Genomic DNA, 23,552 nt, shown 5'->3' on the forward strand with positions numbered 1-23,552 from the left:
TACCTACTATATTACTAATGTACCTAGACTCAAAGTTAGTTACATATAATTCAAACTACCTTATGAAACATAAACCAATCGAGAGAAATATACACCTAAAAATATTTAAATGAAAAATTTTTACCAACCAAGTATTTTAAAAGACAACATTAATGCCGCTCAAGACATAGCGAAGTAAGTATTTTAATATATACTGCTTTGAGAATATATACTGGCATAATCTTTCTAGAAAGTTATTTGAACATTCATTTATAAATATTTGTTGAGCATCTACTATGTGCCAGGCATGATTCTAGATGCTGGGAAAAGTAGAATGAACAAAAAGAAAGTTTGTTCATTCACAGAACTACATTCTACTAGGGCAGTGGTTCTCAAACTTTTTGAAGTTGGGGCGCATTTAAAATTCTACAAATAATTGTAGGCGCACTATATGCAAATTTCTGAGAAATATTTTATAATAATTAAGTCAAATATTAAAGAAAAAATATATAAAGTCCAAGCGTGCTTTTATGGTAATTAAACAAAATAAATAAGACAAAATTAAATTTATTCTGACATTAAAAAACATTTTTACGTTATATTTTTTGTTATGCTTTTTAGAATTTGTAAAAAAAAAGGGGTTAAAAAATAAAAAAAAACCCAGAAAGTTATCTTTTTATATATATAGATACATTCTTAGTAAGATTTAGTAAATTTGGCAGGTCCTGGCGCAAATGTGTTAAGTTTTTTCATTCTTGTGTTTATGAGAAACATGAGCCTGATGTGTCCTAGTGATTTCTTCAAAGTTTGGGCATATATTTGAAAGGCAAACTCTCATTTCCTCGTCAATACATTGAAGAACTCCTCTCTTTTTATTTTTAATTGTGTTGAGTGCAGAAAATCCCCACCATACACATCATCTTAACTTTATACCAAACAAAGGATAGAAGAAACTTGCCTCCAGTCTTTCTGGGAACATGGGGGGGTAGTGTAAACAATCCAGCACCACAGCTTAAAAACCTTTTGCAACCTAATCAGGCAAGTGCGGTGGGGGTTGGGCAGATTTACAGCCAATTCCCCATACGTCTGTCCCCCAAAATCTAAATTCCAAAAACCCTGTTGGATTTTTGGTCCCCAACAGGCACATATTTCTCTGGAATACCATAGGGTGCACCTGGAAATCTTCTAGGGCGCACACTTTGAGAACCACTGTACTAGGGGGAGAGTAACAATAAACAAAAAAAGTAAATACATGTCATATTGGAAAAGACAAAGCAGGGTAAAACATAGCGATAATGGGAGTGTTTTAGACTTTTTATACAGTATTTAATGATCTCCGATAAAGTGACAACTGAGCAAAAAAGCAACCATGGGAGTGAACCATGTTGCTACCTGAAAGAAAAGCATCCAATGGCACAGGCAGTAATAAACACAATGGCCCTTAGGCAGAAGCTTGGTATATTAAAGAAATTTCAAGGACCTTATAAACAGGACTGGAATATAAGGTAAAGAGTAGTAGCCAAAAAGTCAGAAAAGTAATGGAGGATTAGATGATGTAGGATCATGTTGATAATATGTACCCTAGATCTAATATGATGAAAATGGCACTTTATTTCTGTGGTCTTCCTTCTGAAAATCCATAACCCTCATCTAATCATGAAAAAACATTAGACAAATTCCAATAGTGGGGCAACCTACAAAATACTTGACTAGTACTCCTCAAAACTGGCGTGGTCATCAAACATAAAGAAAGTCTGAGAAACTTTCACAGCCAAGAGGAGCCTAAGAGATATAAGTAAATGTAATATGGTATACTGGAACAGATAATGACAGTAGGTTAAAAACTTAAAAAAAAAAAAAAAAAAAAAGCTTGCTTGACCAGATGGTAGCACAGTAGATAGAGCATCAGACAGGGACACAAAGGATCCAGGTTCAAAACCCCGAGGTTGCCGGTTTGAGCACAGGCTCACCAGCCTGAGCACAGGGTCGCTGGCTTGAGTGTGGGATCATAGACATGACCCCATGGTCTCTGGCTTGAGCCCAAAGGTTGCTGGTCTGAATCCCAAGGTCACTGGCTTGAGTCCAAGGTCACTGGTTCGAGCAAGGGGTCACTTGCTCTGCTGTATCCCCCCGATCAAGGCACATATGAGAAAGCAATCAATGAACAACTAAGGTGCAACAACAAAGAACTGATGTTTCTCATATCTCTCCCTTCCTGCCTATCTATCCCTATCTGTCCCTCTCTTGTCCCTCTGTCTCTCTCGCAAAAAAAAAAAAAAACCCACAAGAAAAAAAAACTAAAAAGAAAATCTGAATAAATCATGGAGTCCAGTTGATATGAATTCATCAATATTGTTTCATTAACTATAATAAGCATACCATAATAATATAAAGTGTTAAAAATAATTGAAACAGTGTAAGGTATGAGAACTCTCCATACTCTTGTCTCAAGTGTTCTCTAAATCTAAAACTGTTCAAAAAATAAAGTTTTTTTAATTACTCTGTTAGATAAAGTATGGTAGAGCAGAGACTGTAGAAACATAGAAACATGGAAACAAATTAGGAGGCTCCTACAATAAACAAAGCAGAAATCATGGTGACTAAAATGTTTGTGGTAGAAGAAACAAAAAGTGAACAGATTTCAAATATATTTAAAGATAAAACCAACAGGATTTGCTCACAGGTTGATACAGGGAACAGAGGAGGGGAGAGGTAGGAATGAGACTTCAACTTTAGCCAGTAGGGCTAAAAAACTACAAATGTCATAGAAACAAAGCATTTCAAAGAGAACAGGATGGAACAAAGGTCCTAAGGTGGGAATCAGCTCATTGTACTTAAAAACAGAAAGCAAGCCAGTATAGCAAAAACATATAGAGCAAGGAGAGGATATAAAAGCAAGTAAAGGCCAGATCAAATTTGTAAGCCAGAGTAAAGAATTTCAATTTTCACTAAGTATAACGGGAAGCCATGGGATGATTTTAAGTAGGGAAACAACAAAATCTGATTTTGATTTTAAAAGATCACTCTAGCTGCTATGTGATAATAGGCAAGAGTGGAGGCAGTAAAACTGATAAAGAAGCTATTACAACAGACCAAGCAATAGTAGAGGCTGCTTGGACTGGGGTTATTAGCAGAAATAGCGAGAAGCAATTTCAGATTATTTTGAAAGGCAGTCAATAGAACTTGATGTATGAAAATGGCAGGGTTAAGAAAAAGAGACAAGGACTAGATTAGCTCCTAGAGCTAATATGCATTGGCTTATTTAAATCCCCCAACAATCCTATAATGCAGGTAATAATATTATCCCTAACAGATGAGAACACAAAAATCATTTACAAATCTGTAGTATCACAGTTTTAATCTGGGTGAATATAATGGTGGTACATATAGTAATACCCAAAACAGAGCAGACTGACATTTTCTTCTTTCACCAAAATTTTTTGTATCAAGACCACATTGTTTTGAAAAAAATCCAAAGAATTTAAGGAAGAAATTCTTTTTCATTTTATATCAGTCCTAAAAAAGGCCTGAAATTAAATCGGTCAAAATTTACTGAGTATGTCTTTACTCAGTACTTACATCTCAAAGGTTTGACTATATCATTATTATATGTATTCCAAGTGTTACAAAGCATTAGTACCTGTCTATCACTTTAAAAAGTTTAATTATTTGAGGAGTCAAGAGGGATGGACAAGTCTTAACTGTCAATTATAGAGAGTTGACCAGCATACTTCTATATAGACTCGGTCAGCAAATACCTATATAGTATTATTGCAAAAACAACTATCAGCCATCATATAAACTGAGAAGAAGTAGACCAATACAGTAAAAAGACCAAAATTCGAGTCAAAAGAACCAGAGCTTACTCCTGCCTCTGCCACTGGTCACTGACAAATGGCAAGCCCCTGGACATGTTTCAAATTTCTGGGCTCTAACTTTAATCTATAAAATAGGGATAATAACACTACCCTGCAAATAATTACAAGAATTAAATGAGAGAATGATGTGAAGCATCTAGCATACTGCTAGGCACACAGTAGGTGGTCAATATTTGACAATCAACAAATGGTACTTATTAGTAGCTTACTATTACTACTTAATAAATGTTAAAAGGATATCAGTAAAGGTGTTATACAACAAATTTATCTGAAAATATATTTTAATGTACTCTATTTTTGTTTCATTAAAAAATTTTAGATACCTTTTTCCAAGATTCTGATACCCCTGAGAATCCAAAGAACTCCCACAGCTAATACCACAGCCAAACAAATTAAAATAACAATGGCAATTAGATTTCACATTTGCTAATTCTGGACTAAAAGCAGTAGCCTTCTGGAGCACAGTTTTTATGAGAACTCTGCGGCATGGGTGAGAATTTACCAAGGCTTGGCAAGAAAGTATGACACAGTTAATTAGCAGTGTCTGTCATGGGCAAAGGAAGAGGAAGCATCACATTTGCATCAATTTGCAATTTCAGAACTGGAGAATGCATGTAGACTTCTAACACTGAGACATCAAAATTTCAGCAAAATAAATCTAGAGTCTTTAAGACTATGTTTTAGGTTATAGATGCAAAGATAAAACGTTTTTTGAAATTTCAGTCTGCAAGTTGATTTTTGATCTGAAAAGGGTTTATTTGAAATTAGAGGTCCACCTTGAAGAAAATTTCCTTGTGCTTTAAAGGGATCTTGAAACCAAGTGAACCAAACAGTGTTTATTCAGGCCATAATTCAAATTATTGACCTTCTAGCACTCACAAAAACTCCTTAAGAGTGCTGAGACTTGCACCCTAAGGATAAAATGAAAAATATCAATCAAGCACATGAAAGCATAAAGCTATATCCTGTTGCTTTGTTTATATAAGTGCTACACCAATGTTATACTTAAAATGATGGCACCACATTAACATAGGTGGAAATTTGTCTACCCTGAAAATATATGATCTATCTGAATTTGAATCAAGTCCACAAAATCATAAATATTTTAGAGTAAAAGTCACTTTTCTTAAAATAATTTTTAAGTTGTCTTATATAGAATTTTTGAGAAACCCAAGCTGAATGTAATAATGTCAACAGCCTTACAAAGATGTCAAAAAAATTACAACTATGCAGCAAAAGGAAAACAAAAAACAAACAAAAACCCCAGAGGGGGGGAAAAAAAAAACCCCAGAGAACATCTATTAGTCCTATCCATACTCAGCTTGTCCAAGAAATAATAAAACTAATGGCAATGAGTATACATGACGTAAAAGAGTAGTTCTGCATCTGGAACACAGTAGATAATAAACATTCATGAAGGAATAGGTCTTATTTTTAACACAATTTGTCTTAAACATTTATTTTTTAAACACAGTAGGATAAAACCAAGGTTCTGAGTCTGAAATCTCATGGTATGGCTCATGTACAACTATGGAGATAAATATTTCCTCCTATAAGCATCACAAATGTAACAACCTCTACTATCCATTCTCACTTAACAGGTCAGAAGGAAAAAAAAAACCCAAAAATATGGTAAAGTCACGAAATTAAAAAAAAAGTTCAGCAACTTCACTTGTAAGTGAACTACCATCTACTCCAAGTATCTTTATATAGGTCTACCAAAGAAGATTGAAAAATTAGTAATATTAGGTGACATTTACTGAGAATTCAGCATATGCACTATGTAAAGCACTTTCCCTGAATCATCTCATCTAATTATTCCGGTAACTCTAGGCACTAAGTACTGTCATTAGCATTTTGTATAAGCAAACTGAGGCTGGAGAAAGGTGGCAGAGCCAGTATTAAAATCAAATCTATATTCATTCATTCATTCATTCATTCACTCACTCACTCACTCACTCACCAAATATTAACTAATACCTATTACATTCCAGGCACTATTCTGAGCACAAAAGAATACAGTGATGAATAAGATGAAGTCTCTATCCATGGTAACTTCCACTCTAATAGTAAATAAACAAATATGTACTATAATGCCAACTAGATATAAGGATAACAAATAAAAATAAAACAGAGTAAGGGAATAGGAAGACATGGATGGGAAGTGGGTGCTCTTTTAGCTAAAACTTTTTTCACACTATTTCTCAAAAACCAAATTTAAAAAGTAAATAATAAGGGGAGGGGGAAAAATTACTAATAAAACAATATCCAGGCCCTGACCGGTTGGCTCAGCAGTAGAGCGTCAGCCTGGCGTGCGGGGGACCCGGGTTCGATTCCCGGCCAGGGCACATAGGAGAAGCGCCCATTTGCTTCTCCACCCCCACCCCCTCCTTCCTCTCTGTCTCTCTCTTCCCCTCCCGCAGCCAAGGCTCCATTGGAGCAAAGATGGCCCGGGCGCTGGGGATGGCTCCTTGGCCTCTGCCCCAGGCGCTAGAGTGGCTCTGGTCGCGGCAGAGCGACGCCCCGGAGGGGCAGAGCATCGCCCCCTGGTGGGCAGAGCATCGCCCCTGGTGGGCGTGCCGGGTGGAACCCGGTCGGGCGCATGCGGGAGTCTGTCTAACTGTCTCTCCCCGTTTCCAGCTTCAGAAAAATACAAAAAAAAACCCCACAACAATATCCAGCAAAGAAGGCAGTAATTACAATATAATCACTTAAAAACTCACATAATTTATATAGTATGTGATGTTACATAATATAGAGCTAGCCTAGAAGGCAATAGCTATAATATAATATGTAAAAAGTGATATTCAGAAAGATTACCTTGGAGTCATCAAATACAAATGCAAAAATTATGTTCACTATAACATTTAAGAAGTCATCAAAAATAATCAATTTTGCCCTGGCCCGCTGGCTCAGCGGTAGAGCGTCGGCCTGGCGTGCGGGGGACCCAGGTTCGATTCCCGGCCAGGGCACATAGGAGAAGCGCCCATTTTCTTCTCCACCCCCCCCTCCCTCCTTCCTCTCTGTCTCTCTCTTCCCCTCCCGCAGCCAAGGCTCCATTGGAGCAAGGATGTCCCGGGCGCTGGGGATGGCTCCTTGGCCTCTGCCCCAGGCGCTAGAGTGGCTCTGGTCGCGGCAGAGCGACGCTTCGGAGGGGCAGAGCATCGCCCCCTGGTGGGCAGAGCGTCGCCCCTGGTGGGCGTGCCGGGTGGATCCCGGTCGGGTGCATGCGGGAGTCTGTCTGACTGTCTCTCCCCGTTTCCAGCTTCAGAAAAATACAAAAAAAAAAAAATCAATTTCTATATATTAAGAGGTAAGCTTCAGCTAATTGATCAGTTTAGATTTTTGGAACAGCTCAATCCAACAATGAGAATAAATAAACCACTGCTTTCTACAAAATAACCGCAAGGAAAAGAAGCTAACTTCTTTTGAGTATATATATTATGTTGTTCTTTAAATTATCAAATCTCATTTAATCCTCACTATACCTTATAAGATTAGCATTATTCTCAACTCATGGGTAAAAAGATTTAGAAAGGTTAATTTATCTTAGGTCAGATTAGAAGAGCTGGGGTTCCAACTCAGCCCTCTTTAACTAAAAAAAGTCTTATTTGATTCTAACACTATACCATAATGTCTCATTCCAAGACTGAAAATAGAATTGTATTCAACAGATCAACTCATTATAATTTCTGGTTTATTAAGAAAATAACTTTTTATCTAATGACATCTTTCTAGGAAACTAAAGAAGGTTCTTTAAATAAAGTTATCATGATTCTGAAGATTCAAGGTGTGGAAGACCACACATTGAACACAAATCCCTCTAAAAGTATGAAGGGATTTTTTTAAAGGGAAGAGGGACATAAACCTGTAAGGTCAAAATGGAAAGGAGATTAACAGCTATAAAGTTTCTGGAAACTGGAAACAGAAACAAGCAGTAACCAACTGATCAGCATTCCCAAGAAAGTGAAAACCTAAGACAGCAAATGGAAAAACTAAAACAATACAAACTTACATCAGAGAACCCCAGAAAACCTCAGGACTAAGAGAACCAGATACTTCAGAAATGGGGATAAAAGTAGAACTAGAAAGAAGAAAATCAGTTGAAAGTCTGTGTAAATAGCATTTAGATCCCCAGTTATCCTCCCACATCCTCAAGAAAGACTAAATCCAAGAGAATTTGATGACGCCAGGCTGAGTGGGGTGGGTGCTTTGCTGAAACCAGAGAGATAAAGTCTATATACTGAATGGTGGGATTATTCAGCCCTCTCTCTCCATTTACTCTCAAAATAAGGGCAGAAAGACTCATTGCTCTAGGTAGGAAACTGGAAGATTCTCCTCTGAGGAAACTGACCAATCCATGAAAAAGCCCTAGTGAGTGTGACAGGCTGGAGGAGGTAAAGGGATAGTGGGTGTTTCTCAACAAACTATCCCAGTGAGGTCAACCTACATTAAAAATCACCAGCAAACATATCCCACCCTATACATGAAACTTTCTGTCAGCTTTTTATTAATGCCCACTTTCATATCTAAACAGAGAGCCAGCATTTAAGGAAACTCTGCCATGAGAAAGAAGAAAACAAATAGATAAAAGGAACATACAGGTAAAAAACATCAAAGAAGAAAACATCAAAAAAATTATCCTGAATTATCGGAAAAGAGAATACAGCGATTATAGGAGAAAGCAGGATGCTATTTTAAAAAAAGGAACCTTCATAGAACAAAAGAGAGCTACTAGAAATTTAAAGTATGAGAGAAAAAACAAAAAATTTCATATAAAGTAATGAAGGATAAAAGTTAATGGATAAAGAAAAATAATACTTATAAAGCATCGATTATGTGCTAGGCTCTATTCTAACAGTTTTACACTATTATCTCATTTATTTATATCCCAAACCCCTAGAAAATAGATATATTGTTTTTCTTATTTTACAAATGAGAAAAGTTAGATCTAGAGTTATTTTTCCCATAGTCATACAGATAGCAAATGGCAAATACTGGAATTTGAATTCAGAAAGTCTAATTCCAAAATCCAGGCTTTTAACCATTATATTATGGTAGTAAGAAAAAGCAAACATGGAAAACGGGAGTAAGAAAGGATGAGAAAAACTAAAGGATCAACCCAGGCAGTTCAACATCCTGAATAATAGGTGATCCAAAAGGAGAGAACAGAGAAAAATCAAAATAAACGAAAGAGACCACGGAGTACACAACCCAATCGATAAAATAAGGACTCACACTAAGGAAAATTACCTCGAAATTTTACAACTCTGAGTTACTGAGTTTTCAAAAAAGAAAAAGAGGATCTGAAATTAGAATGGCATTGGGCTTCTCAAAAGCAATACTGGAAGCCAAAAGCCAATGAAGCAGTATCTTCAAAATTCTTAGGGGCCAATCAAAAAATGGGCAAAAGATATGAATAAACACTTCTCCAAAGAGGACATACAGATGGTCAATAGGCAGATGAAAAAATGCTCAATATCACTAATCATTAGAGAAATGCAAATTAAAACCACAATCAGATATCACCTCACACCAGTCAGAATGGCGCTCATCAACAAAACAACACAGAATAAGTGCTGTCGAGGATGTGGAGAAAAGGGAACCCTCCTGCACTGCTGGTGGGAATGCAGACCGGTGCAGCCACTGTGGAAAACAGTATGGAGATTCCTCAAAAAATTAAAAATCGAACTGCCTTTTGACCCAGCTATCCCACTTTTAGGAATATACCCTAAGAACACCATAGCACTGTTTCAAAAGGAGAAATGCACCCCCATGTTTATTGCAGCATTGTTCACAATAGCGAAGATCTGAAAACAGCCCAAGTGTCCATCAGTGGACGAGTGGATTAAAAAGCTTTGGTACATATATACTATGGAATACTACTCAGCCATAAGAAATGATACAATCGGATCATTTACAACAACATGGATGGACCTTGATAACATTGTACTGAGTGAAATAAGTAAATCAGAAAAAACCAAGAACTATATGATTCCATACGTAGATGGGACATAAAAATGAGATTCAGAGACATGGACAAGAGTGCAGTGGTTATGGGGGGGGAGAGTGAGGGGGTTGGGGGAGGGGAGGGACACAAAGAAAACCAGATAGAAGGTGACGGAAGACAATTTGACTTTGGGTGATGGGTATGCAACATAATCAAATGTCAATATAACCTGGAGATGTTTTCTCTGAACTTATGTACCCTGACTGATCAATGTCACTCCATTAAAATTAATAAAAAAAAAATTCTTAGGGGAAAGTCACCATCCTAGAATACTTCCACATCAAAAAAGTGAAAGGGTAGAATAATGAAATTTTCAGTCCACCATGCAAGGTCTCAAAAATGTACTCTCTATCCACCTATACACCAAGAAGCTACTACAGGATATGTTCCAGCAAACAAGTAACTAAACCAAGAAAGAAGATCAGAATGTGGTGAAGTCAGTAATGCAGGTGTTCAACAAACTTAGGATTCCATCAGCATCCAGATCACTGTGGGAAGTTAGAGGGTTATTAACAACATGAAATTGACAGAATACTGATTGGAACATACTGAGAATAATTTAGGAATAAATTGATGATAGTAACAAAAAAAAGACAACATTTGTTCACTTAATCATATGCTTCCTCCTTCTATGAAACACTTAACTCTGACAACTTTGTTACTCTGACAAAGTAAAAACTAAGTTCCTGAAGGCAAAGTTAGCCTATTTCCTACTTCAAGTTAAAAAAATCTTTTACATTTTAATTTTTTTTCCAAATGGCATCATAATAATAGAATAGAATAAAAATCTTAGAAGTAGGGGATCGGCCAGCTGTGGTGTATTAGTCAAGTCATTTGGCATCTCTGAGACTCATCCAGAAAAAGTGAAATAACTATTACCTATCCCCAAGTTTTCTGTGCAAAATTAAAAAAATATGAACATTCCCAGCATAATGCCAAGCACATAGTAAGCACTCAGTGCATGTTTGTTAAATCTGACTCATGCTGAGACAGAAATAGCAATTGGCAGGCTGAGACTCCCTCCACCACATACCTTCTGTGTTGTGGTGTTTGTCGTCTGTGTTGATGGTTTGGTGAAGGTTATTTTCACAGGAGACATGTGGGGTGGTAAGGAGTTGGCAATGCTCTGCATGATATTGCTCATCTTGGGACTGCCACTCACAGGCACAGTGATCGTCTTTGAGACGGGAACAGCCTTTGGAACTTCCTTTAGGACAACGGGGGAGGAACTAGAAGAGTTCGTTCGCCTTCGTTTCCTGGGTTTTTCATCTTCGTCTGAACAGCTAACACCTGAAAGGCAAAGACACTCCTGCTATATTTACAGCAATCTAACATTGCATTTTATACTTTATTTTTAAATCTTTGTGTCATCAAATCATCCCTGACCTGTCCCTTTGCCTCATGCCCAATCAGACATAAGCCCTGTCAATCCTTCCTCAGAGAAGTTGTCTCTGAATGCCTTCCTCCTTTCTTTAACCCTGTGACCATCTCAAGACCTTATTACCTGCATGTATTTTAGTAACAACCTTCTAAAAAGTTTTCATGCTTTGAATATCTCTACTTCTTTTCCACCCTCCAACCAACTACCAGTTTAAAATATCACATCTAATTCATGGCAATGCCCTGCTTCAAATTCTTTAACAGTTTTTATCTCTTTACAAGATAAGGCACAAAATCATTACTATAGCATTCAAATTCCCATATCTTTACAAGAACACAATACCCTGTTCCACTCAACTCTGTGTACGTCTATAATTCTGGCACATTAAAGTGTTCGCCATTCCCCAAAGCCTTACCACATTCTATCCATCTGAAGTCTCTATATACTATTGTTCTTTGGGGAATGCCACCTCCCATTAATGACCACTTCGCCATCCTGCAATCATCATCCTGTAAGCCATCTCCTCATTGAATTCACGTCTCCTCTGAGCTTATAAAGCACTTTGTATATTCTCTTCTGTATCACTTACCCCATGGCAATGTGACTGGCAGTCTCCATATCTCCCATAATTAAGGGGTTCCCAGAAGGCAATGACTAAGTCTTATTGGTTTGTTTCCCTGGTATAGTGCCTTTGCACATATAAAGTTAGGTGAATGAATGATTATATCCCAAACAAATGTTGCCTATGTTACTTCTGAGAATAAAGCAATAAATGTCCTGTCACTTCAAACTATGAGCTATGTAAAATAGTTTCCTCATGTTTGAGACTCATTTTCAAGGTTTTAAAAAATGATTAAAAAGTAGATCTCTAGGCCCTGGCCGGTTGGCTCAGTAGTAGAGCGTCGGCCTGGCGTGCGGAAGTCCCGGGTTCGATTCCTGGCCAGGGCACACAGGAGAGGCGCCCATCTGCTTCTCCACCCTTCCCCCTCTCCTTCCTCTCTGTCTCTCTCTTCTCCTCCCGCAGCCGAGGCTCCATTGGAGCAAAAGATGGCCTCAGGCGCTGGAGTGGCTCTGGTCGCGACAGAGCGACGCCCCGGATGGGCAGAGCATCGCCCCCTGGTGGGCATGCCGGGTGGATCCCGGTCGGGCGCATGCGGGAGTCTGTCTGACTGCCTCCCCGTTTCCAGCTTCAGAAAAATACAAAAAAAAAAAAAAAAGTAGATCTCTAAAGTTATTTTAAAGCCCACCTTGTCTTAATCCACAGAAATCATATATAAACTCAACAGTTCCAAATTCTTAGTTTATTTTTATGCACTAAAGCCTCTTTTTGTAGACTTAAAAAAAAATCAAGTGAAAAACATAAAAACTTGCAACACACATACAATATCTCTACAGAGTAGACATTTAAAAAGTATATAGCATATACTATGGAATACCACTCAGCCATAAGAAATGATGACATTGGATCATTTACAACAACATGGATGGACCTTGATAACATTATACTGAGTGAAATAAGTATCAGAAAAAAATCAGAAAAAACTAAGAACTATATGATTCCATACATAGATGGGACATAAAAATGAGATTCAGAGACATGGACAAGAATGTGGTGGTTATGGGGGGGGGGGGAGCGAGGGGGTTGGGGGAGGGAAGGGGCACAAAGAAAACAAGATAGAAGGTGACGGAAGACAATTTGACTTTGGGTGATGGGTATGCAACATAATTAAATGTCCAAATAACCTGGAGATGTTTTCTCTGAACCTATGTACCCTGATTGATCAATGTCACCCCATTAAAATTAATAATAAAAAAAAATAAAAATTATATAGCATGACTCATGAAACTGGTAATAAAATAAAACTCCTTACACATTCAATTTTTAGACTCTAATTTAAATAAGGTTGACAATGACCTAAAATCATTCCCATCTAAAGCAGCAAACTCTACCTCACAAAGTTACAAAGAAATAAAGTTTATAACTATATTGAGAAAAATAAAAATCAAATATTAATGCTCTCCAGTTGATATCAATAGCAAAAGTATAAACAAAGACATGAAAAACAAAAAATACTGAACTGGACACCAAACTGCTTTATAGGGTAGAATAAAGGGTTAAACCTTGCAAATAAACTTCAAAAAATTATAGTCAATTAGAAATATAAAAAGTGGACTCTCTAGAATGCTTCACTGAATCTAACAGATGTTATAGAAATAATTTTATAAAACACTACAGAGATTATAATTATAGGAATAAATCACATAAGCACATTCCTTCATTTCTACTCACATTTCTATTCCATGACAAGCTAAACAGGTAAATTACCTGAAGGATAGCACTATTCAAGGCAGATTCCCCCACACAGAACAAAAAAGAAGTAATTTCTCAACCCCCAGAACTGATTAAAAAGCAATATATCCCTTGTCACATGTAAAGAAAAGAATTCTTTAGAAACTTCAGAAACTAACCACTGCTAATAGCCAGTGGACCAGGAAGGCAGATCTAATCAGAACCTACGCTGTAGCATTTAGCCAAGAAAGCCCTAATAACACTGAGAATATCACTTACTTTTGACATAAACAGTACTTCCACTTGGCAAGACAACTACATTGGAGGCAGGACTGGCAGGTCTTGGAGACTTAACCGTTGCTATGCTGCCACTTGGAACGGGGGTAGAGGTTGGGGTTGACGTGGTACTTGTGTAGGAATAGCAAACCACTACTGAAGGAACGATAAAAAAGTTTGCTGTTAACTTTCACCAAAACTGTCCACTCATACAGAAAAATTAGTTTTTACTGCAGGCCAATGTTAACATTTTCATGTGATCAGAAGATAGAAGCCAGTGCTAGGTATTAGGCCTACAAGTTAAAAGGTTTATTAACCTTTCCTAAAAATCTTCCTTTAACTGGGTTTCCCCCAAGTATTTAATAGCTGTCTACAGGTGATGCTGCCAATGGAGAAGAGTGCAGTTACAGAGAAATCAAGTGTAAAACTACACTGAGAAAAATGAAAATTGTTTCTCATTCATGGCAAGAGTTAAACAGTACTTGTATTTCCTTTTAATATTAAGAGCAGCACCAACGATGGAGTGATGGATAATTTTTTCCTAACCATAGCAATTTCCAATTTGGCTATGAGGAGGGAACCAAGGCAAGGTTCCTTTATTATAAATCAACTCACTAGTCACTTGCCATCCAAGCAATGCAACAATAATTCAACTAAAGTAATGACAATGTCATATTTCAATATATTGAATAACGACAAGCAAAAATATAATAGTTTATAAGTACCATTTACTGAATACCATGTACTATGCTAAATCCTTGTCATGTATTATTACTAATTGTCACAACACCACACCTGCATTTTAAAGATGAGAAAACCAAGGTTCACAGAAGCTAAAAAACATGCTGGTGGTCACATAGCTAGGAAACAGCAAAACTAGAATTCACATATAAATTTGTCTATTGGAAGTCCTATATTCTTTCCACTCTACCCAAGAGTTGATGGGTAGAAAAGATAAAGTGGGAAGAAAAGATACCTCTCCTACAACCAACAAAACAAACTCAATGGAGGTCAAGTTTGCACACTGGAAACTCTCTCTAGCTGAAGAAGAGCCTGGAAATCATGTCTCACTCTATTTGACAGCCCACTGCTAGTACAGAAAAGACAACTCCCCAAAGTCAGCTGACAACTACATTATTTAAGGGTCATTTTCATACAACACCAAAGTAAGCTACTAAAGTCAATCCAAATGTGTATTCTCAAAACTAATATTACTCTTGGTGACCTCAGGAGAATTCAAAGATTTTTAAAGTATGTGTCAATTACTAGATTAAATAACATTAAGAAAGCTTTCTCCATCTGCCAGGTAATCCCTAATGGATTTGGCACATTGACCAGAACAGAGAAGCAGTATATACCATTGATTCCAGAAGACAAAAACAGCTTTATATTCTAAAGTATAAGTTCAGCATCTTTCCCCAGCAACTAAATGACTTCTATCGTCTTATTATTTTCCATATCACCCATTAAAACCTTTTATTCACTCCTAACAAAATACACTGCTATCAAAAATTCATTCCAAGAGGGCTTTTTGCAATTTTGTGATTACTTCACACTTTGAACAAAAGAGAGGTTTAATTCTGGCTGAGACTAAAAACCAGCAGTTTATAGTTTCAGAATAAAAAATGCTCACTGTTTTACAACCTTTAAACTCTGGATAAAAACAGATGAAAAATAAGATAACTTTTCCTGAAGAATCTAGGAAAAGTCATCTCTATACACAAATATTCTTCAACTCACCTTCCTTGCTTCCTGTTTCTGCAGGCACTGGAAGAGATGCATTGTGCTGGACAGCTGCATTGGCAACAGCATTAGCTGTTACAGTGAAGGCAGTTTGGGGAACCAGCCGGGGCATCAGTGGTACCAATCGACGACCTTCAATGGACCACTCTGAAGAGCTATTAGGTCCAGACATACTGAACAGAAAAGAAAATGCTGCTACAAGAGTTCTCAATCACTAAAAGTGAGTCAAATATGTTTTCACAAACAAATACATCTTAAAAAAATTTTAAGTACCCTAGGTGAATAGGAAAGGGTTTACTTTAAGCAAGCAAGATCAAAATTATGAATAATGATCAGAATTCTAGGAATTTCACATACACTTAGCTTCTTACACATTTTATTCTATAATCGTTTCTTATAACAAACATAATTGAAACTTCAAAAAATTTTCCTCTGCCTTCTTTACAAATGTCAGTATTATTTTCAATAGTTTAAATCCAGTACTGCTAATGAAAACCAGTATTTCTACCAACTTTTAGAATTAAATTTTGTAATTAAATTAGAAAGGTAAAAAGCACTCACAATTTTAAAAATCAGATTTTCCTTAATAAGTAAGGATAGAATTCAGTGAACCTTTGCAAAACTATGTCACTGCTTGCATGGCCAGAAGTTCTAGGCTTTAAAAGATAGGAAATTGAGGCAGTAAACGAGGGAGACTCAAGGGGCAGAAGAGGGCAGCATGTTTCACTGGTAATATATTATATTATTATCTTTACTGTTAAAAAATAGACTAGATCTGAGGACACTGGAAGAAACCTGCCACTACTTTAATTTTATGTGTTTATAGCATTCATCACTCTCAGCATTTGAGGCTTTGAAATCTATCCTCAAGCACAGTGGTCCCCAATCCTTGGGCCGCGGACCAGTACCGGTCCACAGAGAAAGAATAAATAACTCACATTATTTCCGTTTTACTTATATTTAAGTCTGAACGATGTTTTATTTTTTTAAAATGACCAGATTCCCTCTGTTACATCTGTCTAAGACTCACTCTTGACACTTGTAAGTTCAACAATTATATTTTAAAATATCACAGTTTTTACACCCATCACATAATTTTATTTTGTGCATTTATCCATCCCACCCTAAAGGCCGGTCTGTAAAAATATTTTCTGACATTAAACCAGTCTGTGGTCCAAAAAAGGTTGGGGACCACTGCTCAAGCAGACACTTATCTCAAGTTTCTCTATTCTAAACTTCTTGAGCAAATTTTATCCCAGGAATCCAAACCTAAGTTGAAATATGAGAGTTGCATCACCTCTCTTTACTTGGCTCCATAAAATGTAGTTGCGTGTCACTTCTCCTGACTAATAATTAGGGCTGAGATTTAAAATCCGCTCAGATTCAATCTTTTCATTAAATTAGAAATCTTTCTGTACCGTTTTCAAAACCAGAGATTCTACAACCCAATCTACAGGTTAAGACTATGTCCACTGATTCTTCATATTTAAAGTAGTACCCTTATTAGGTAGGGGCTAGTGGAATAATAATGATGATGATGGTAATAATGATAGCTAACATCAACTAAGCATTTACTGTATGTCATTCATTTTTCTAAACATTTTACAAGTATTATTAACACATGTAATTCTTTCAAAAATCCTAAGCAACTGGTAATATTATCTTCCTTTTATAGATGGGGAAACTGAGAGTTTAACTAACTTACATAAGGTCACACAGCTACTACAGGTTTCCTCCAACAAGCATATATCATGCTGCTGAAATTATTTATCACATTGTAAGCAGACAGTATAAAAATCTCCAAATGTGTTTTATGTCTAACTTTTACCTTTGATTTATACTAATTGAGCACTGCTATTTAACTGCTACCAACTTTCACTGAATGGAACAAATAAATACAACTTGAGAATTATTTACATTCAGTTTAGAAAGGACTTTCTAAAAAAAAACCCAGAAAGGAATTTCTAGGAGTTGATAAATTCAATTAGGTTACTGTGAGAAATCTGCAAATTCCATCATGGTTTAACAGTCCTACCTAAGACAAGAGAAAGAAGAGTTCCTAAGATCCCAATAATCCTCACAGATTTATTACCACATTATCTTCAAGTTGATGCTAGTTCTGAAATAGCATATAAACAAGAAAGAGACAGAAAACATCTATCGCTCAATGTCAAAGAAAAAAGATCTAAAAGCTCTTGAGCATTTTCTTGGCTAACTCCTATTTTGCTATCATTTTATTAAAATATCACTAATAAATTTGTTTGGTGAGAGTTTATCACACAAATAGAGTAGTATCTACACTTACCTGCTGCATTGTTTAAATGCTGGCAGAAATTATGGAAGATTAATTTGAAACACATGAATAAGTACTATTAAAAAGACAAAATTTGCAGTGTAGAAGGCACAACTGCAACTTTTAATCTTTAAATCTTCCAAATTTCTACTCATGCAAACATGCTCAAACTTTTTTAAGTGATAAAAAAATAAACATCACGCTAGAATTAGATTAAAAAAAATTCCTATCTGCTTAGTAATGAGGGTGTAAATATGCATTAGTTGTACAAATCATCTAAAGTAAATTTTAGAAATTTCTGTAAACATCTCCAGGGCTTCCCTGGCACACCTAAAATGGCAAACGAAGGTGGAAATCTTGCTGCAGCCCCTTTTCTGAGAAATCTAACATGATACAAGTAAAACTACAGCATTTGGTCCTCACATCCTTTGGTGTACAGGACCTTAGCAAGAAATCCTCACCCTCACATACTCACAAAGTATCCTATGACATTGGGCTGATGAAGAAGGAGTTAAGAGAACAGTAATTCCAGACTGTCACTTTCTTTAAATTCCATAGGCAATGTTGACAAGAGTGGCCCAATCAAAAACTCTGAAGCCCCTTGACATTCCAGGCTTTAATACTGTAATATTCTGACATGTTTCAAAACCGAATAAGAGTATCAAACTGAATAAATGGTCTGGTGCCAAATAATAAGCAAGTGTTAAAACCACAGGCAAGGTTTTTCTTTGATCCCAGACTTCCCACTCCTTTTTGTTTCTACCTCCTTTGTGCTCAGTCTTCTCAGTTTTCTCGGCACCTTTCAACCACATTCCTTGGGCCTAAACTGCTGTTCTGAGTGGGGGAAGGAAGGGAGGGTTAAAGGGAATGCAGTCAGTTCAGACACATTCCTCCTTGGCTGGAGTTGCTTTTCTCAGGCTCAGAGTAAGCCTTCCTATAGAGCAGGGGTCCCCAAACTTTTTACACAGGGGGCCAGTTCACTGTCCCTCAGACTGTTGGAGGACCGGACTATAAAAAAAACTATGAACAAATCCCTATGCACACTGCACATATTTTAAAGTAAAAAAACAAAACAGGAACAAATACAATATTTAAAATAAAGAACAAGTAAATTTAAATCAACAAACTGACCCATATTTCAATGGGAACTATGGGCCTGCTTTTGGCTAATGAGATGGTCAATGTCCGGTTCCATATTTGTCACTGCTAGCTGTAACAAGTGATATGACGCGCTTCAGGAGCAGTGACCCAAGCGTCTCACGTCACCAGAAGTAGTACTGTACGTGAGCGACGCTGCACTTTGCGGCACCGCCACATACAGTACTCCAGGAGCACAGGCTGTGCTCCTCTCACTGACCACCAATGAAAGAGATGCCCCTTCCGGAAGTGTGGCAGGGGCCGGATAAATGGCCTCAGGGGGCCGCATGCAGCCTGTGGCCCGTAGTTTGGGGACCCCTGCTATAGATAATCTTTGAAACTAGGCTCTGTTACCACTTCTGCGGAAAGGCAAAGATGGAGAGAATGAGGGACCTGTCCCTTCCTCACCATTCCCATTCACTGACCTATGGGCTCGGCAAGTAAATGTGATGTCTAGTCAAACTAAAATCACAATATAAAATATTAAAACAGGAATATGGAAAGACCTAAGAAGCTTAAAATTATACACTGAAGAAAATTCTTTTTAAAAAATTAAATTCATATATTAAAGAAATCAGAAAGAAGAGGGTAAAAAAGAAAGGAAACACAGGCAGATAAAGGCCAACTCTCAATTATCCATGCTGATAGATAGAGGAGGGAAAGGGAGAGGTCAAACAGCTTAAAGAAACCCACATATTATCTAAAAATATTTTGGCAAATACTTGAAAATTCTTTCATCAAACTTTTCCCAGGACAACTAATAAGTAGTAAAATGACTAATTAAAATTTTCACCTCCTCTCCCTTCCCACCCTCAGACTAGAGGTACTCCCAAGCAGCAAAATGGCTAAAGGGTGGGCAGTATTAGGTGGGGGGAGGAGAAGAGAAGGAAAAGCAAGGGGCTTGGTTAATTTGCAAATGGAATATGCGCCCCTGAATAATTGAGAGCTTCAATTTTGAAATAAATACAAGAAAAAGCCTGAAATAATAATAACCTATTTGCATACCTGTAACTTGGTCTTTCACCCAAATATAAGGATAAATTCATTCTTTAAAGGGGAAAAAAGGAAAAGGAGACTAAATAAATGTTATCCTTTAAGTATGACACTGATGCATCAACTTAAAACTAATTGCCCCACCACATTGTTTCAATGGTTTTAAGGTACTTATTTTGTATCTAAGTGCCTCTGAATGCAAGCTATTGTACTATTTTATTATCTAGCACATACATTTCCTACTACCAGTTCTCAAATTAGAATCTAGGCTGTTATTATTTTTAGAACATCCAATTCAAAAGTTTAGAGCAAATTAAAGAAAGAACACATTAATATTCTAATGTTTCAACCATGTTGGCCTGACAACTAAATCCTTAATGTCTCTAATGGAAAATTTCCAAATTTCTACAATGCAGACATATCTAACAATGAAAACTCTCAAAATTCAAATGGCTAAATTTTCAAACTATGCAGTTAAAAAAGTAGCACCCCATTTTATAGGTTAAGTAAAATGAGGAATGGTGGAGCACAACATGAAGTTAATTTATCTTTGGGGTCATTTAGCTTAATTAAATATACTATCACATTATAAAAATACTTAATTTTTTCCTTTAGTTTTATTTCACATTAAAGCATAAAAATAAAAACAAATGAATTATACTAAAACATTGTATGAAATGTTCCTGTCATCTTGCATTAACATTTAGAAGATAATTTCTGTTCCTTTCTATTCTTTAGGAGGCACTGTCTCCATACATGCTCTAATGTTTGATCCCTGCCCTAGTCCTCTACCACCCTCCAGCCCACCTGTCAAATAGTTATGATTTAAAAACAATGATAGGAATCCTTTATAATTTTACTTTTTTGGCTTTTTAAAAATAGTGTATACATATTTCTTAAAAGCAGAACATATATTTTACAATCTTCTTGTGTAACTTAAAACATGAAATATTAAGTCAATTATCAAAAAATTCCCAATTCCTATTTATAAAGCAATGCACACATCAAATACCATTACAAAGCACCTCTAAGGGGATGTCAAATTTAGGGATCATACTAGTTTGTTACTGAACTTTGCTTCAAGTGAATCATCTGTTCCAGTGGTAGTCAACCTGGTCCCTACCGCCCACTAGTGGGTGTTCCAGCTTTCATGGTGGGCGGTAGCAGAGCAACCAAAGTATAAATAAAAAGATAGATTTAACTATAGTAAGTTGTTTTATAAAGATTTATTCTGCCAAACTTAGTGAAAATCCAACATATAGTACTTGGTAAGTAATTATTATTATATGCTTTAACTTGCTATAACTCTGCTTTATAAATTTCATAAAGTTACTTCCCTACTTTATAAATCACTGTTACTATGGAACCGGTGGGAGGTTAGAAAATTTTACTACTAGCAGAGATACAAAAGTGGGCGGAGGGTATAAAAAGGTTAACTACCCCTGTAACTGTAGTGGCCTTTAGGTATAGAGATTACATTGTAATGGGATTTGACCTGAGTACTGAGGGCTTGCCTACAATGCAAAAACAAAACCAACCGAATAAACAGTTAATACCATTATGATCAGTATCCCTGAGTTCAGACATACAGTTAAGATAAAAAAAACTCAGGAATCTGCTACACAATAGAAAGACTGTTTCAAAACTATGTTATACTGTGTCATAAAAAATCAGGGGTGGTATGACTAATAGCTTACTTATGTGCAATTGTTGTTAACCGTTCATCATTTACTGCTCTCCGAACTTCAGCACGGTGGCGTTCTGTTGAGATGCTATGAAAAAAAAATAGCCATTATAGAACTCTGCCAAGCAGGCAGCTCTTTTCTATACTTGTATTAATGTTTAAGGCAACATTTTGCTTGGGGGTAAGAGGATAGGGAAGAAGGCTGATTTGTGAAAAGATATAGATGGAGCCTAACATATCTTCAAATGCTTTATTTAAAGTCATCGAAAAGGATTCATACTGATTCTGTGTAACTGCAGAGAGAATAAGTTTCAAATTAGAAATCACAGGAAGACAAATTCAGCTTGATATCAAGTCATTACCTCCAAAACTCAATAATGTCAAACCATGTTCAAGATTAGCAGAGGCTCCTGTTATCTAAATATGCAAACAGCCACTAATACCCCTAATCACTCAGGAGAAAGTCTTCTGAAGTCCCTTCTAAAGCTCAAGAGTCTATAATTTTACGTTCAATGACAATAAAGAATGAAAGTGACAAGATAATCTGTTTCTGGTGTCTATATGCTATGAAACTTAACACTAAAATATTATCCCTCTATTACTCCACATTTCAGCTGTGTGTCTTCTACAATATATCATGTAACCACTGCGATAAAATTTGTTTATATGGATCCTGATTAAATACATGCAAAGTTAATATTAAATAATTGAAAAATTGTTTAGTTCCATTTATAAATTTATTTATAAATACCCAATAAAACAAATACCAGTCTTCAAATTATAATCTTTACTATATATGCTAAATCTATACCATAGACCAAAATAAAATTTAAGGGGCTAGAAAGCAGAATTTATGAGAAAGTATAAACAAACAAAAAATATAAATTGTTAAATATGTAGAGAAAAAGGTTGAGGATTTTTGCTTAAGAATGTGAATTAAATACAAGAAAAGCTTCTTTCCTATTTTCTGTTATTTTGCAGGGGGGACAGACAGGCTGGAAGGGAGAGAGATGAGAAGCATAAATTCTTCATTGTGGCATCTTAGTTGTTCATTGATTGCTTTCTCATATGTGCGGTGACCAGGGGGCTCCAGCAGAGCAAGTGACCCCTTGCTCAAGCCAGCAACCTTGGACTCAAGATAGTGACCTTGGTGTTCAAGCCAGCAACCATGAGGTCATGTCTATGATCCCATGCTCAAGCTGGCAACCAAGTACTCAAATTGGTGAACCCATGCTCAAGCCAGATGAGCCCACGCTCAAGCCTGCGACCTCGGGGTTTCAAACCTAGGTGCTCAGCATTCCAGGCCAACGCTCTATCCACTGCACCACCACCTGGTCAAGCCTATTTTCTTTTTTTTTTAAATGGTTTTAAATGTAGAAAAGAAAATAGTTAATATAGGACATCTTCTGAGAAAGTTCAAGATGTTAGAACAGATTAATTAAAATATCAAAGAACCCCTTTCACCAAAACTTTTCAATGGATTCAGGTGCCACTCTAGTAGGATGAGGAAGAGATAAACTATCCTTAAGACTATGACTATACAATCACTATCCATTTCTATAAATTAAGACAATTTCCTAGTGTTAGGTTTAAGTTGGCTCCTTTAAAACTCAAATTCCCCTCACCCAACTCCCATCAGGTCAACTTCTTCAGTAAACATCTCCCTTGCTCAACCTCCCCCTTCCCTTAAGCAACTCCCCCCACCCTGGAAAGGTTCTGAAAAATATCCTTGAAACAAGGCCACCATGAGAGACCTGAGGGTTGGGAAAGTGAGACCATCTGTAACCAAGGCAACAAACCCTAATATGCTAATCTAAGTATGTCCAGGTGCAGACAACCCCATGCCCGCAAATGCTTGCAGCAACCCCTATATCTACCTGCTCCCTCC

General features: G+C 36.7%; 1 protein-coding gene across 9 annotated transcripts in view; it reads right to left on the reverse strand.

The window, feature by feature from the left end:
- The window catches only part of EMSY (EMSY transcriptional repressor, BRCA2 interacting), a 109,094-nt gene that overhangs the window by 76,586 nt on the left and 8,956 nt on the right, over positions 1 to 23,552 (reverse strand). For 4 of the 9 annotated variants that reach the window (XM_066249822.1, XM_066249831.1, XM_066249807.1 and 1 more), the window contains exons 4-8: positions 21,678 to 21,752; positions 19,993 to 20,034; positions 15,555 to 15,730; positions 13,818 to 13,970; positions 10,901 to 11,157 (exon numbers count right to left, since the gene is read on the reverse strand). In XM_066249822.1, coding sequence (XP_066105919.1) covers positions 10,901 to 11,157; positions 13,818 to 13,970; positions 15,555 to 15,730; positions 19,993 to 20,034; positions 21,678 to 21,752 — 703 coding nt within the window. The remainder of the gene's footprint in view (positions 1 to 10,900; positions 11,158 to 13,817; positions 13,971 to 15,554; positions 15,731 to 19,992; positions 20,035 to 21,677; positions 21,753 to 23,552) is intronic. The other 5 variants (XM_066249771.1, XM_066249789.1, XM_066249781.1 and 2 more) reach the window with 5 other exon arrangements.

This window comes from Saccopteryx bilineata, chromosome 1 (genome assembly GCF_036850765.1).
Source record: "Saccopteryx bilineata isolate mSacBil1 chromosome 1, mSacBil1_pri_phased_curated, whole genome shotgun sequence".
Taxonomy (NCBI): domain Eukaryota; kingdom Metazoa; phylum Chordata; class Mammalia; order Chiroptera; family Emballonuridae; genus Saccopteryx; species Saccopteryx bilineata.